Genomic DNA, 16,138 nt, shown 5'->3' with positions numbered 1-16,138 from the left:
CACCTCCAACAGGCCAGATCCCATCGTCTGATACGGTTAGTAGCTATGCTCGTCTGGTCCTTTGAGGTTCCAGAGAACAGACAAGCAAGTAAAGCAGCTGGGGGATACAGATCAGGTAAGTGGTCTCTGTGAGGACACCCACAATGTATAACGTAAGTGAAACAACATGGAGCACTCAACTGAATTGTGTTTCAAACATCATAAACAGAGGAAAAGCTCATACAGCCTCTTCTATCCCCTTCAGTCCTGAGGGGAAAGAGCATCTCTCCATCTTGCTTGGGGTTTATCAATTAGAGTTTATATCCTTGTTGAGAACTTGCAGCACCAAAGAGACTGAATGAGTTTTGAACAGGCGGAGTCATAGGCAAAAGCACTGAAGTGACCGCTGCTAAAAGTTAATTTATTAAAGACTGTACTATCATCATTTCCTAAAACAATGGCACAGACAATGATTAAAATCATAACAATCGCTTGGAGTTTTGAAGATCATTATTATAATACATCTATAGACAATAACAAAGCAGGTATGCAGTCTCTGAGATCTCTACAAGCAGGCCTGTGAAGTACAAGATTCATATCATACAGCTGTACAAATGTCAGAGAAAAATAGAAAATAAAATACAAAAGGAATCACCCAATATGTAGTCCTTGACAGTTATTGACAGTGTTACAGTACATTATGTGCCAGGACTGGCTTGTTCCACCTTCCATTTTCAGAGTGTGACAGTGCTCACTTGGCTGCAAACAGGAAGGAAAAGAAGTCTCAAGTACAAATCCTAATCTTTGTCTCCCAACCTAAGAAATATGTTAAAAGCCAATCCTGATGTCCCCGTAATCATCTTTGCTCAAGACTTCTCATTTTATAAGAAACAAATTGGATACTCCTTTTATCTAGTGCAAAAATATTTCCCAGGGTGACATGAATTCACAGAATGACCAGTCATACTTATGCAAACCATCCTCTGCACAGCCAACAGCAACCTCGTGATCAAGAGAGAAGAGTCCCTCTCCCTCCCCAACCTGTGCGACTGGACAGAGTTCTTTCTGATGAGCACATGCTGTGTCTGCCCCAGACAGGCCATTGCCTCAGGGTACAGAGCAAGGAATCCTCAGCTACTCCATGGAAACAAATGCCATGGAAATCTTGTAAATATTGAACCACCAACTCAGACCCAAACCCTGTGTTTGCTACATGTCAAAAACCTAGTAATAGCACAGCGCTGAAGTTAAAAACAACATACAGCAGCCATTTAATTTGTCATCACCATAGTGCTTGTTCCCTGGGTCAGAGGTGCCCAGAGTATGGCTCGTGGAATCTAGCAGCCTGCAACAGCCCTCAGTTCACAGCGATATGGCTGCACCAACTAGTGACCGCGTATTCAGCTGTGGTCTACTCTTGGTTAGCTGTCTTTGCAACTCTCAATTGGGCAAAGGCTTGGGGCACCTGGGCTTTTGACTTGCTTGTCCTGACTCCGCTCATGACAGCACCATCTTGGTCATACTTCATTCTAGCTGCATAGTCTAAAAAACATGCAGCATTTTTTAAGTTGATGCTGATGTGCCCGCGTGCCATGTTGGCATGTACTGGCATTATCGCCACAAGAACATCCTTTGGCAGCTCTACAGTAAGGGGAACAACTGCGCTTTTCCAACAGCCAAAAGTATTGTTCTCCTCCCAACATGTCTGAGTGGTTTGTTTCATGTTTGATTCTGAAGACATTTCATGTCTGCCAATTCCAGAGGATCAAATCACAGTGCTCCATCTCCACACCACCCAGTGTGCCCAGCCCAGAGAGAAAACCATTTTGTACAAAGCACAATTTGTATCTTAAATAAAAGTGTGTGTCTCATTCTCTAGGATGCCTTACCCAGACACTAAACAATAAATAATTCACATCCGATTGGTGGATTTGTTTCCGGTACGGCACGTGTGCTATTGGAGCTAACACCGACTAACTGAAAAACCTTTTGTAATTAGTAAAAGAAAATGGTTGAACACTTGCACATATTGGCACAAGGAAAACGAGAGAAGGAATGTTCAGAGCTCAGCTCAGGTGCCTTCTTCCGTGGAGCGGGACTCCGATTTCAACTTTACAAACTCTCTGGCCACTTCGTCATTGGTTCGTTGAGAAAGAATCCTCAGGACCGTGAGCCCCGTCTCGTCCATGTGAATCCTACGCCCTAGTGGGCACCAGCAAGCACAGCTTCCTTTGTCCGCGATATCTCTGAGCTGCATCACAGCTATCCCCAGGACTCTATCTTCCCGAGCAAAGCAGTAATCCTTCACACAGACTTGGAGCTCATAGGCATCTGGGCCGTCTTCATTCCCCAATATGCTGAAAATGACAGGCACAAGTTACTCAGATTAAAGCAGAAAGCATACTGTCTCCTTAGATCCCCTTGCAGCAGAGGAATCCTGTTAAAAATGTTATCCAGTCACATTTATTTAGTCAGAGTCATGGTAATTACATGGGGAACAACTCCCAGAGCTGTCACAACAGGAATGTACCATCACCCTGTGCACATTTTAGGGCTCTGAGCCTGCCATAGAAACTTCACTTCCAAAGAAAATCTTCATCAAAGCAGAACATCGTAAAGGTGCTTTGCAAAGAACACAAAAGAGGCCATCCTTTGCTTCTTTATGAGGGATTAAGACAACCTGACTTCAAGTTTTCACCTTTTTGCTTGTTTTTCATATCAGAAATTCAGGTCCTGTTTAGCCTGGATTAGTCTATGACAACTGGAGAACTAGTAAAATGATGTCGTCACAAGAGTCAAGAGAGCGAAATTTGAGCTATGAAGAGAAGGGATTTTTAGTCAGACCCTTTTAAACCATTGTTTTTGTTGAGACCCTTGCCACTTGACATTTTGGAGAAAGGAGGCCCCTATTCAGTGAAGGTGGGAGCTAAGAACAGATATCCCAAAGACTCCCCCTCAACAAGCACCCCAGCAAAACCAGGGATTTAACCTTCCTCATATTTTTAAGGTTAAAAAAAAGAGCAGAATCCTCTTCCCCACATTTTAGAAAAACCCTTTTCCAGCCTTCCTTACAATCAAAACAGCAAAAAAGTGACAAGCTCCATTTTTTCCAAAATCCTTTGGAAGTGATATTTAACCTCTCATTCTGACTACGGAGTTGAATGAGGGCTAGTCTACTTCTCCGTTTTTAAGGCCTTCAGAGAGCAGGGCCCTTTGTATTAATGAAAGGCCAGTTGAAAAGTTCAATATTCAGTGTTTAGAACTGTGCATTTCTAGCCATAGGAGAAGATGGTATCCTTGGAAACAGGTTTGGAGAACTGCTTGTCCCATGTGGAAAGATCGAAACTAATGGGCAGACTTTTGCTATCACATGAGGAAGTTTCAGCCTCGACTCTACCAACAAAAGCGATGACTCATTAAAAGAATGGATCATACTAAAGCAGGCTGATATGCAGCAATACACATAAATAGGTATTTCTGAAGGTAATTCACAGATGCTCTTTACATGAGCCATAAATTGTACACATCTGTCCCTGAAATCAGCGTTCCAGCAGCAGCCACTCAGCACTTTCATGGTGAGTTGGTTCCTCATGCCAGAATACTGGACCTGACTAAGACACACCTGCTGCTTCCGGTTACCCTATTGACACGGACAGGTCATTCTATTGCACTCAGCAGCAACGCGTTATCTGAGCTCTGCACGTGCTTCCCGAGGCAGACCCTCGGCCTGTCTTTCGTACTCACAAGTGAAAGGTTTCGTTGTATTTGGGTGCCCAGTTGTTGCTCTTTGATTTGGTTGTGAACTTTCTTTTCTTGTCACTTTGATGAGGTCCAATCATAGTGACTTCAACGAACGGGCGGAACATGCCGGATGTTTGCCATTTCAGGTCATTGGCTGCCACAACTAGACAAGAGAGAGAAAATCAGAGCCCCCCTCTGCAGAAAGGTTCATCTGTTCAAACGGCTCTAGCCAGCTTTTTAATGCTGAGCTATCCACAACAATCACACAAAACAAGTCTTCCGGTGAAAGGCTTCCCAGCTGTTCAGTTCAGAGGCTCTGATCTGAAAGAGATCAGTCCTGAACTCACATGGGGCTGGGATATATTATTTTACTGAACAAATTACATGCTTTTTTATTCATGATTTAAAGTTCTGTGGAGGGAATTTTGTACTCGGGAAAGCGAGAGGTTGGCAATATTTGCAATCGGCAGAGGTAAGTCAGGCAGGCAAGCACACTGTTTTAGGAACACAGCTCTGACAATGCACCTTAATGCTGATCAGCAGCACCCCTTTGCCATTCCAGTCCTGGGCAAGACTCCCACTGACGTGTCTATCTCCTTGAATTTAGCTGGGGAGAGCAGACACACTTGGGTCTCTTGATTTTTATAAACAAGACGATTCCCTTCTTACTGTCACTTCTCTACTTGGTGTAACGCGGAGTCCTATGTGGGATGAGTTTGAATCGTCGCTCGGGGAAAAGAAAGTGCTCTGACACTATGGCTAGTGGTGAGACACTTGAGCTGCAGCTTCTGGCAAGGTTTTCTCTGTGACGGGTCCTCCGCCTTAGAACTCTTCCTCCACACCCAGCCACCAGAGGCCAAATGTGTTGGCTCTCTAGACACACCGTAAAACTCACCTTTTCCCCCAGGCCTTTGTGCGGAGAGATGGTGGATATGTATGTATAGGCAACCCCTCCTGTTACAGTGTGGGTTTTACTCTGTGGGACGGGGGCCTTAGAGACACTTTTATACATTTGACGAAATAAAGAAAACAAATTAAAGGCAGCAAACATAGGCTAGCGAGAAAGTAACCGAGGAGAGGGAGGATGAAGAGGTAGCCTCAGCCGAATCACTGTCATGCCCATTTGGCCATCAGGACTGAGCCCAAAATCCCTGAGCGTGTGCAGACTCTGCTCTCTGGATGGCTCAGTGAATGGAATAGTTCCTTAATGAATGTTGTCATTTTGTGCCTTGCTGGGCCGAGCACACCACTTCGGTGGGATATTTGCAGGCATGATGAGAGCCATGTATTTGACTTGAGTGTTCCACAAAATTACTTTCAAAAAAGAAAGAACTATGCATCACCATGTGACTGGGTGAGCTGGGACACCACTGCCATCATGCTGCTGTTTCTCTAGATACTCCAGATGGGAGCCCACTTTTGGTCTTCATTTAGTATAATTGTTAACTCTACCCACAGACTGGACAAAACCAGATACACTGATATATGCCAGCCTACAGCATGGACACCGCTGTACAGTACCAGTTCATTCCTGCTGGACTAGCCATGCTTCCTGCTTTACTATACCTTTCACTGTGACCTTGTGTTCACCAGTTCCTGGGTGCGTATACAGGTCGATCTGTATGGACACGTCACCCACTGGATCATCCACTCCAGAACCTGATGCAAAGATTGACAAACACCGAAAGAAAGATTAGTTTATTGGCACCCAGCTTCAGCTTATGCACTCAGCAAGGCAATACCCCATTTGCAGTAAGTTAGCCCATAACCAGTTTCCTTGCAGACCCTTCTAGTTTGATAATGCAAAGGTCAATCCACCACCACATTTCTAGGCCAAACACACACCACATACATTACAACTTTTTGGAACAGATTATAAAAGTAATTATACTGCAAAGATTTCACACTTGGAAGGATTACAGCATGGTTTTTGAAGTGCCTTGAAAACCTACAATGGATCCCAACAGAAAGCATCTGCTAATGAGTTCCTACCAAGATATTGCACACATGTGGGCATTCCTGTGACCCGGGGCAAGGACCATTTCCCTCAATGCAAATGGAACTAGTGAAAATGGGGGGGGGGGGGAAAGAGAAGGGGAAGGTTTGGAAACAAGGGATAAGGATATAGGATTGCTACTAAATTTGCTCTAAGCCAAAGTACACGTCCAGTCTTCCAAACAGCGTTCTGTACCTGCACACTGGATAAAAGCTACAATTCCCAGTGCCTCCATCCCCAAGGAAGAGGAGAGTCCCTTCAGACCACATAAGACTATGAGGAAAGTTAAGAGTTTACAAGCTGCTTAGAAACTTCTCTTTATCAGTTAGCCAGTGAGTAGTTTCAAAAAAGAGTTTCATAAAGGGAAAGGTAGCATGTTTTAATAGAACAGGCCAGGGGAGGAGTCAGAGGTCAAATGAGCTTTACAATTTGGTTAAATTCTCTAATGCAGTGTCTCTCAACCTGGAGGTCGCAAGAGGGATTGGGGGGGTTGCAAGCAGGGCTACTTGCCAGGCGCCCCACAAAGCTAATTTACATGTTTCAGCCCTGAAGAAGGCTGAAGCCCCAAGCCCCCAAGCTTAAGGTAGGGGGTTACAATTTAAGTCCAAAGGGGGTCCCCATCACAAAAGCGTTGAGAAACACTGCTCTGATGTATGACTGAATTCAAATGCTTGAAGGGTATTTTGTAGGCAGCAATCACTCTGTCATTTTAAAAGAGGAGGATGTAAACAAATGTATGCCATTTCCTGAAGTGCGTATGATGTGTTACAGACAGTAATTGCATGCAGATCAAGGCAACTTGACATATGTTCATGTATCTTGAACTGTAACTGATTCTTTTTGGGAGTGCACCTGAAGGCTCTAATTTATTTATCATGCCCTGGGAGCTCTAAACAGTCGTTTAAGATATGAACAGGCTGAGTGGATTTTCTTGGCTGTATCTTCTTCCGATCACCAGACTGTGTACTAGTGGAAACTGATTAAGTACAGAGAGGAAGGAACAGTATGTAAACACCCAATCAAGGTTGGGGGGTCTAATTTTAGACCCTACCTTGGTTTGTTGGTATGTGCACATCACATTGCTCCTTCAATCTCTTCCAGCATTGTTCTGATGAGTAGACAGGTTACTGACATTTTTATTGATATATATATATATATATATATATATAGAAAAACCACAAAGAAACCTGCCCTCCAGGCACTTGAGGGACCTTGTATATTTCAATGCCCTTCCTGCTCACAAAAACCAAGAGGATGTTCAGAGTACAGGAACTGAGTGACATGCATGACTCTGCTTTGGAAGAAGCCCAAGGGACGGAGTTGTGCTGCAGGCAAGCTTTCCAGCAATGAAGCTGGCATTTTTCAATGTTATGGCCCTTGTTTTGGGGAGCATGCACCATGTTTTACCAAAATTACATTGGGCCTGATCTGCATTTCATTTACCCCAGTGTAACCCAACAGACTCTGAAGGAGCCACTTCCTGATTTCCACTGGTGAGAGCAGAATCTGGCCTATTACGTTTTAAAGCTGATTCGGTTTGGGGTTTGTCTATCTTAACTCTGTTTCTTTTTATAGGAAGATCCTTCTTTCTTAGCTGGAGTGCTCTTATACGCAGAGGCCCAAGGAATATCCAGTAGATGACAAATAGGCCAGAAACTTTCTACACCATTTACTAATTTCTTGGTGGTGGTGACGGAATTAAAATCTTGCTAGATTTGTGATATGTGAGGGTGAGAGCCGTACACTGAAATCACATGTGCAATACGTTACAGATACGTTTTCACCTAAAAAACAAATGCTTTGGGCAACATACAAAAATTGGAGAGCTGAAACCCAGCAGGATTCAAGCAAGTGGCAGGACTTCTAGCTTCCCTCTCGAAGTCAAACTCTTCAGCTGATCCCTAGCCTCGCGTGTGCATTACACATTACCATGTACCATGAAGAACCTGCCTCAGCAGCACGTGAGCATCAGGGCCGGCTCCTGGCACCAGCTTAACAAGCAGGTGCTTGGGGCGGCCAAGGGAGAGGGGCGGCACCTGCGGCAATTCCGGGGCGGCAGGTCCCTCACTCCCTCTAGGAGCGAAGGACCTGCCGCCGAACTGCCGCCGCCGATCGCGGCTTTTTTTTTTTTTTCCCCCCAATTGCCGCCGCCGCTCCTGATCACAGCTTTTTTTTTGCTTTGGGCGGCAGAAATGCTGGAGCCGGCCTGGTGAGCATGCACATCTAGGAGTGGTGTCACAGCCATAGGTAGTGCAGAGCAGAGGATAAGGGCAGCCTGTAGCACCTGGCAAAGAGACTGTTTATTAACCCTGTATTGTCAGAACAGAATGTACATTCCCGTGAATTAGTCTCAAGCTCCAACACAGCCTGCGCGGCAGGCCCCACCTCCTTGCGTCACACAGCCCACGGCTCTGCTCTCTGTAGGGTGGAAGCAGTCCACAAGGGGTAGGTTCTAGGGGGAGCTACAGGGAGGTGGGTCTCTGGAACCCGCTTTCCAAAAGCAAGGGAAGTTTGCAGCTGGCTAATGTTGTTATGGTAACAGCATTAGTCTTGAACATACCCTTATCAGGAAGAACGTCCTCATTAGCGGTAAACCTAATACCTTTCCCATCATGCACTGAGTCATGAATTCAAAAGGCGAGGAGCAGGCAGGACAAAGAGAGAAGAGTGTGAATTACAATCCAATTAGCAGTGACACTTAGACAAATACAACTTGAGGAAGTCAAATATTCTAGCTCTTAATAGACTAAATATACCCAGTCTACTGCACCAGCACAGGGCTGTAAAGCGATGCTGTTTCTATAGGCCAGGGAATCTGTTTGGGTTAGCATGGTGAGGTCATGATTCGTGCTGCTGGCAGAAGTACGCTGAGAGCTCTGATCCTCAAACGTCCTAGCTTGGAAGTCGAATAGCTTTGTGCTACCGAAGCCTTTGCAGTCAGAGGGGGCTGGAGTGCCTCAGAGGCTGCCATGCACGACAGTTCAGAGGTGCAGCAGGGGTGGCAGACACCTCACTCACAGTTACATGAGCACAGCATTGACTTTTTTCAGCCATTTCCTCCTACAAGCCTATGGGAGGCCTTAAGAACGTGAGAGGAAACCCCAGCTGGAGAGAACTCTGTCAAGCAGGAATCAGCCTGAAACACTGGTGCTGTTCCCTCTGTCTCCTAGACACACGCCCAAGTTCTCCAAATCATTCTATAGTCTGGGGCTATTTAGACGTGTTTGCAAGGTCCAACCCCAGCACAGGGCCCGGAACTGAACTGTGGCCAAAGGGGACTCAGTTCACAGCTTCTTCAATGCTGCTACAAAAAAATCGGTCAGCAGAAGGCCTGGCTCAAACCCTCCCCCGAAGTCCTCAAGGGCTCCCAGCCTGGAGAATTCTCTAGGGTACAGGATACAGCAACATGGGGACTGCCAGATTGAATTCGCCCAGTGCTCCACCTAGTCCAGTATCCCATCTCCAACAGTGCTTCAGAGAAGTGACCTCTCAGCAGCCAGTTCTGGGATAACCTCACAGAGAAAGTTCCCGCCTAACGCCCCAGGAGTGCGCTTCGCTTGTGCTTTGAAGCTGGCGGTTTATATCCCTCTCAAGCCTCTTTAAAAACAATGACAGGTTATATGCATCCGAAGAAGTGGGCTGTAGTCCACGAAAGCTTATGCTCTAATAAATTTGTTAGCCTCTAAGGTGCCACAAGTACTCCTGTTCTTTTTTAAAATCAATAGTTCCTGTAACCGCTCTGGATATTTCTGTTATCCACACAAACGTCTCATCTTTTTTTGAATCCTGTTACACACGTGGCCTCAATATCTTGTGGCAATGAATTCCACAGGCTAACGCTGCACTGTGTGAAATAGTATTTTCTTGCATCAGTTTTGAATTTGCCACTTTCCTGTTTAGTTGAATGTCCCTTTGCTCTTGTATTAACAACACATCAGTGCAGCCAGAACATTGCGGGTCAGCATAACTGAGTGTGGTATGACAATGCACAATGTCATCCCACAGCCTGGAATGTCCAGACAACGTGCAGGGTATAAGGCTTAGTGAAGTTGTCTGCTTTCACGTGGCACGGATGAGGGCATCAGCAGTGACAAGCTATGCTAAAGTAGATAAAATGCAAAATCAGAGGGATTTCGGAATCTGGTTCATTTTTAGGGTAGCCAACCCTCCAAGATTTTCCTGGAGTCTCCAGGAATTAAACATGCTATGTAAGGAAATCTCCAGGAATATGTCCAACCAAAACTGGCAACTGTGTTATACATCTTGTTGGACTGAGCCACAAAATTGACTCTTACCATATGTATGGGCACCTAATAAAAAGATGGGTCCCTTCTCATTTCCCTCACTCCAACATCTGGAGGATTTTGTTCGCTGGAGTTCATTGCGAAAGGCATCTTGATGTAGATAACAGCTGTGCTTACTCTGTCTGGCCACCAGAGGTCTCCATTGCTTTGCAGAGATACAGGAGCGTTTTCCTTGATGATAGTAGCTTGATTCTTTAGGTAACTTTGAAACAGGGACATGCATTGTGTTTCTAGATCAGTGGTTCTCAACCTGGGGTACGCAGAGGTCTTCCCGGGGATACATCAAATCATCTCGATGTGTGTCTAGTTTTACAACAGGCTATGTAAAAAACACTAGTGAAGTCAGTACAAACTAAAATTTCATACGAAGATTTGTTTATACTGCTCTATATACTATACACTGGAATGTAAGTACAATATTTATATTCCAATGGATTGATTTTATAATTATATGGTAAAATGAGAAAGTCAGCAATTTCTCAGTAATAGGGTGCTGTGACACTTTTGTATTTGTATGTCTGCTTTTGTAAGCAAGTCGTTTTTAAGTGAGGTGAAACTTGGGGGTACGCAAGACAAATCAGACTCCTGAAAGGGTACAGTTGTCTGGAAAGGTTGAGAGCCGCTGATCTAGATCTCAAAAGAAAAGGTGTTTGTTGTAAGTGTGTTTCAGTCCCACAGAAAGCTGCCTGAGGGACACTTTGACTTTAAAAGGATTCTTGCTTCTGCCTCTTTGTCATCAAATTCTCCAAGCAGAGAGAGGTGGATACTCTAAAATTCAGATTTTGACTAGCCCCTTCCATACAGCAGCGAACAAGATGTTTTAGAAGAGCTTCTTCCACTTCTCCATTCCAATCCCATGCTTGATAGCAGAGTCACGCTGGCAGAGTCAGACAGCACGAGAGCACAGATGTTATGATCTGTGGGACCCCAGGCTGCTGGAGGACTGGTGGAGGTGGGGAGAAACTGGACTATAAGTGGTGAGACTGCCTGGGACCCCCCAGAGTTGCTTGCATTGTTTGTTCTTTGGGAAAGCCTGCAGCAAGGGAACTGTATGGAGATCCCAGACAGGTCTGACTCTCACGGCTTTAGCCATCACTTTCTTTTAACAGCAACATTGGAATGGGAGGTCCCACCCCACAGACTGCATTTAAATCAGGGTATAACCTGAAATCTTAGGCTATAACCTTAAGATATTACCTTAGCCTAGTGGTAGTTTCATTGGTTTTCCATGTCCTTCTCCAGAGATGAGCAAGAACCACAAAACCACACAGGGGGCCAATGAACATCCTCTGGCTATGGACTGATACTATTCTGTGCAGAAACGAGGAGACCACTGCTTCTGAACAGCTGAGAGATCCACAGCAACAAATCATTAGCCACATTAGTACTGGGTGACAACGTGGCAGTGTTACCCTGGCTTCCACAGAACTCCCAGTGGGCCATCACAGCAGCGTACTAAATAACTTGTGCTACGGCTGTGTCTTTCCCTCCAGCAATAAAGATACGTAATAATCTAGGTAGCATATATCCTATACTGGCTGGGCACAAAGCAAGACCTTCAGCTTCATTATTCTCGTAGTGGAGTGCCCTCCTCCTTGTGACTCTCAGCATTGCTATCAACCAGGATTAGTCAGAACTGCCTGGGCTGCTGGTGAGTGACCTATGACCTATGTGTGGTCCGCTTCTGGGTTGATACCTGCTTGGAATCACCTTCCACAAAACAGTACAACTCCCAGTACAATAACGCCAAATTTCACTTCCCCCAATCACTTACCAACCTTAGCGCCAGGAGCTTGGCTGTGAAATTAGCATCAGGCAAGAAAACCTCCAGGAGTTAAATTTGCACATATTTCTGTTCCCTCAAGATGTAAACATTGAGCAGGGAAACCCCAGCAAATAGCAGCTCTGAAACTGTTATGTTTCCAGGAGCGTGACTGCCAAAGACGCTGCAAACCAGTAGTGCAAGCCATGGCAATTAACACCACACTGGAGAGCTTTAGTCAACCCTCCTGATGACAGAAAAGAGCCTTACCCTGAGCTGTCTGTGTCTGGACAAAGGTTTTGATGAGAGTGTCTGTGGTCTGAGTGTAGAGGGACAGCGCATAGCGGAGCGACTGCAGGGCTGGGCTCTTCTCCAAGAAGGTTTTCTTTAGACCGTTCCCACCAGCATGGAAATATTGCTAAGAGCAAAGAGTAAAAGCAACAACATAAAAGGAAAACTGCCACCAGCAACAGACAAGCTGCTGGCAGCCCCTCTGAGAGCAGAGGGAGCTGAAACCTTCGTGAAGCATTTTTTGCAGCAGTGGCTGATTGTTCACCCCGACAGCTCCCCCACCCGTGTCAGATCCTGACTCTACAATCACACAGGCCCCTTAATACGCTGGCTCCACAGTACTATTGACCTGAGTGCCATGTAGGCGTTTAACTGGGCACCTCTTCGGAAGTGGGTTTATGCCACACACTTGGTAGCCCTGAGTCATTCTGGTGCCTTATTGCTGATCATTCCCTAAGATACGTGCCACGCACGATCCATTCCAGAACAGTGTCCGGGGAGTCACTCACTTTGATAGTATCCAGAGCCAGGTCCAGAACCGCACACTGCTTTGGAGTGAGACTTCTAGTTTCTTCCTTCACCATGTGATCCTGAAAGGAACCATCAGATCAAACGTTACTATACTGCTAGTGGCAAAGGCCGGGGAGTCCCCAGTAAAGCTAGGTGCACTGGATTCACACAGGGCGGGGGCACTGAGTGATAGGGACTCTTTCAGAATCATTCTTTGATGCAACCGATAAAAAAAAGATTTCCTCCAATTCTGTTGTGTGCACAAGAGGGAAGGAGGTAAATTCACAATGGCGACAGTTTGCATTTTAATCCAAGCTTGTACTCTGCAGCCCTGTGTCATGAAAAGCCCTAATGACAAATTTGCTTGTCACTCATGAATTATGCAGCTCGCCCCAAAACTACTACCAACAGAACCTTCAGCCCACAGTGACGTATTGTGTGTGTGTCACAACTTGGACAGAAAAACTGCTTGAGAGATTTTTTGGAAAAAAAATTATTGGTCCTACTGTATTTTTCATACCCCTCCATGCAAACAGGCTGATTGCCCTGGTGCCGAGTGAAACAGTACAGATCATCAAAGGAAGAAGAGTAATACAGTCTAGAAACTTCTAAAAATGACCTAAAATATGGAAATCTTGGGACCTACCACAACTAAAAATCAGTGCTGTGTATCCCCCTGGAAATCTTCCTTTTCCAATTGTCCATCTGTTAGAATATACTGTTAATAGAATATATTTCTAGTCAAGTGTCATGAGACAATCAACCTGCAGACCTGTCACCGGGCCAAGCACTCTCTCTTTGCAGGCTAGGCCTCAGGCCATCGTAAGTCTGGAGAGTAAATTCTACATTCTGGGAGGTGAAGGAGACTTTCTCCAGCAGGTGGTTTGGCCATTTGAGCTGCGGAGAGGTTTGGAATGCAGCAGCATTCGTGGTCAATATGTAGGGGAAGCAGTCAGTGCAATTTATTACACACAATATCGCCACTACACATTTTGTGAATGTATCGGGTCTATCAAAACCCAGACATTTTCCCACTGGGAACTCTGACTGCTGCATGACACCTTTCAGGGAGACATGCCTGCCTGGCTACTGTGTCCCTTTCATAGCAAACAGAGCCATGAGGTAGCCTACCTGTTCCTGTCTTGTATTTCTAACATTTGCCATGGGAGCCCAGTCAATCTTCATAATGACCAAAGATAGGTACATGTATTGTTCTCTTACTGCCAGGTGCTTGTTCCAGAGGCTGACCTGGCTGATGTTCCATTTGTTATCTGGTTGAGCCTGGCTCCTCCTTTAGTTCAGTATAGATTGTGGCCCCTTGACCGTTGCAAAGTAATATGTTCAGCCCTCGCGCTGAACATGTGCGCACAGCTGGCCTAGATTCATATGGCCCAGATTTTCAAACAAAGTTCGGCTCCTACATCCATACAGAACATAAGAACGGCCAGACCGGGTCACACCAGTGATCCATCCAGCCCAGTATCCTGTCTTCCGACAGTGGCCAGTGCCAGAGGAAATGAACAGAACAGGGAATCAAGTGACCCATCCCCTGTCGCCCATTCCCAGCTTCTGGCAAACTGAGGCTAGAGACACCATCCCTGCCCAGCCTGGCTAATAGCCATTGATGGACCTAGGTAGCCTGTATTTCAAGAGTGCTGGTGCCCAGTGGCTCCCATTGAAGTCCATGGTAGTTATTGGGTGCTCCATGCTTTGAGGAAGAAGAAAAAAAAAAAAAAAGAAGTTAGTCCTCTTTGTCAGGTCTTTTAGTATAAATGGAAGCAGCCAAAACTTTAGACCCCTGATTTGAAAATCTTTGCCTGCATGCCTAGCTCCGGGATGGGGCAGGTGCTTCTGGTTTAGGATTCACACAGTTACTGGTTTGCCCTTTAACAGGTTCTAATGCTGCATCCCAGAGCAGCACCGATGTGTGGAGCTACCCAGTGAGACCACAGCAGTCTCTTCTCCAGGCCAGTGTTGAACAGCATTTCTTCCGCTAAGGAACCGGAAGTTTTCCTTCAGTTTCTCTTATGAGCTGCAAGTAGGTCAGTTGAAGCTGATGCTGCTTCACATTCCTGTACACAGAGGGCAAAGCATTCTCTTCACTCAGTCTCAGAATAAGCATCTCATTCGTCTAGAGCACCCGGCTACCCTATCCTGGGACTGGGCTTGTTTAATCAAGGTAGTGGTATTTCCAGAACATAGAGCAGCTCTCTTGTCTGCTGCTAAGTCCTGTTGAAACGGCTCCTAAGTCCGTCTGCCAGTTGGGAGATTCCCTACCTTTGGAGCCCATACTAGGAGATCAGTCTTTCTTTCTCCTAAACCTTTGAAACGCTTCTTCTTCTCTGATGTTTGAGCTGCTACTGAAACGGACCTTGGTCCACGTGACCATTTGGGGAGTAACATGTGTCTGCTTCCACATGGAGGTCTTCAGAGTAAGCAATATCTAACTATGTTACATGGATTTATCAGCCCAAGAGCTTCAGCATCGCAACATCTGCAGTCAAAGAGTTGCCTGTGATCTTCATCTCCTGCATACGCAGCTTATTTTCATCAGCCACCATCGCTTCCATAACAGAGCACAAGAGGTGTGGCCTTGCAAGCCAGGAGCACTTTGCAAACACAATAAAAACACTTCATTAAAAGATTTCAAGTGAGAACACAATTTCACTGACTGCACAAGAAAGAGCCAGCTGCATTCTTCCTTGCTCCAGACAGCAGCGTCAGCAACAAAGATCTGGAGTCAGAACTGAGCTGGCCATTCTGTCCCCGTTGTCCCAGAGCAGCCCGCAAGCTCCCTGCTCCATGGACGCTGTATAGGGGCTCAAGCACAGACAGCAGGAAAAACTGGTTTCTATTCAGCAAACCGAGCAGATGACGTTTAGAAGATACCTGGGAATCAAATATGCATATTACCAATGAGCCATTTTCATGGTCACTTTTCGGACCGTGACATTACTCTAAAACACGACTCGATTCATCAGCAGGACAAGAGACCACTGTTGTCCAGTTTGCCAGCTTCAGTTTTTCAGCTGAGTTACTAGACATGCCTGCGCTTTCTTTAGCCTTTCCTTTTTGTATTAAAAATGCAAGGAGTGGTTCGGATCCCCTAAGCATCCTGCCAAATGGCAGAGAAGCCGAGGGGGCTCAGCATGGCCTTTCATTCGTGCTCTCTCTTTTAGTCCTAAACATAGTGATTACAGCTACTCAGGCCTGCAGAACGGACACCCCTTTGGAACCTTTGCTCTTCTGACAAAGCTCATTTGGATTCAGTGCTCTATCTCTTAGAAAAAACAGTTCCCTACCTCTCGTAACTGTTACTCTTCGAGATGTGTTGCTCATGCCCATTCCAATAGGTGCGCGCGTGCCATGTGCACGACCGTCGGAAGGTTTTTCCCCTAGCGGTACCCGTCAGGTCGGCGGTGGAGACCCCTGGAGTGGCACCTTTATGGAAGCGTATATAGGTCCCTGCCGACCTGCCGTCTGCTCAGTTCCTTCTTGCAGGAATACTCCAACAGAGGGGAGGGATTTAGAATGGACATGAGCAACATCTCAGAG

At 45.8% G+C, this 16,138-nt stretch overlaps 1 protein-coding gene across 4 annotated transcripts in view; it reads right to left on the bottom strand.

Moving 5' to 3' along the window:
- Window positions 1–379: 379 nt before the first annotated feature.
- Window positions 380–16,138, bottom strand: part of UNC13B (unc-13 homolog B) — a 380,304-nt gene continuing 364,545 nt past the window's right edge. For all 4 annotated transcript variants that reach the window (XM_054031597.1, XM_054031595.1, XM_054031596.1 and 1 more), the window contains 5 exons: window positions 12,583–12,663; window positions 12,053–12,200; window positions 5,287–5,379; window positions 3,724–3,883; window positions 380–2,336 (listed from right to left, as the gene is read on the bottom strand). In XM_054031597.1, the coding sequence (XP_053887572.1) occupies window positions 2,051–2,336; window positions 3,724–3,883; window positions 5,287–5,379; window positions 12,053–12,200; window positions 12,583–12,663 (768 nt within the window). In that variant the 3' untranslated portion in view covers window positions 380–2,050. The remainder of the gene's footprint in view (window positions 2,337–3,723; window positions 3,884–5,286; window positions 5,380–12,052; window positions 12,201–12,582; window positions 12,664–16,138) is intronic.

The sequence above is a fragment of the Malaclemys terrapin genome, chromosome 6 (assembly GCF_027887155.1).
Source record: "Malaclemys terrapin pileata isolate rMalTer1 chromosome 6, rMalTer1.hap1, whole genome shotgun sequence".
Taxonomy (NCBI): domain Eukaryota; kingdom Metazoa; phylum Chordata; order Testudines; family Emydidae; genus Malaclemys; species Malaclemys terrapin.
This window is presented reverse-complemented; position numbering and strand designations above follow the sequence as displayed.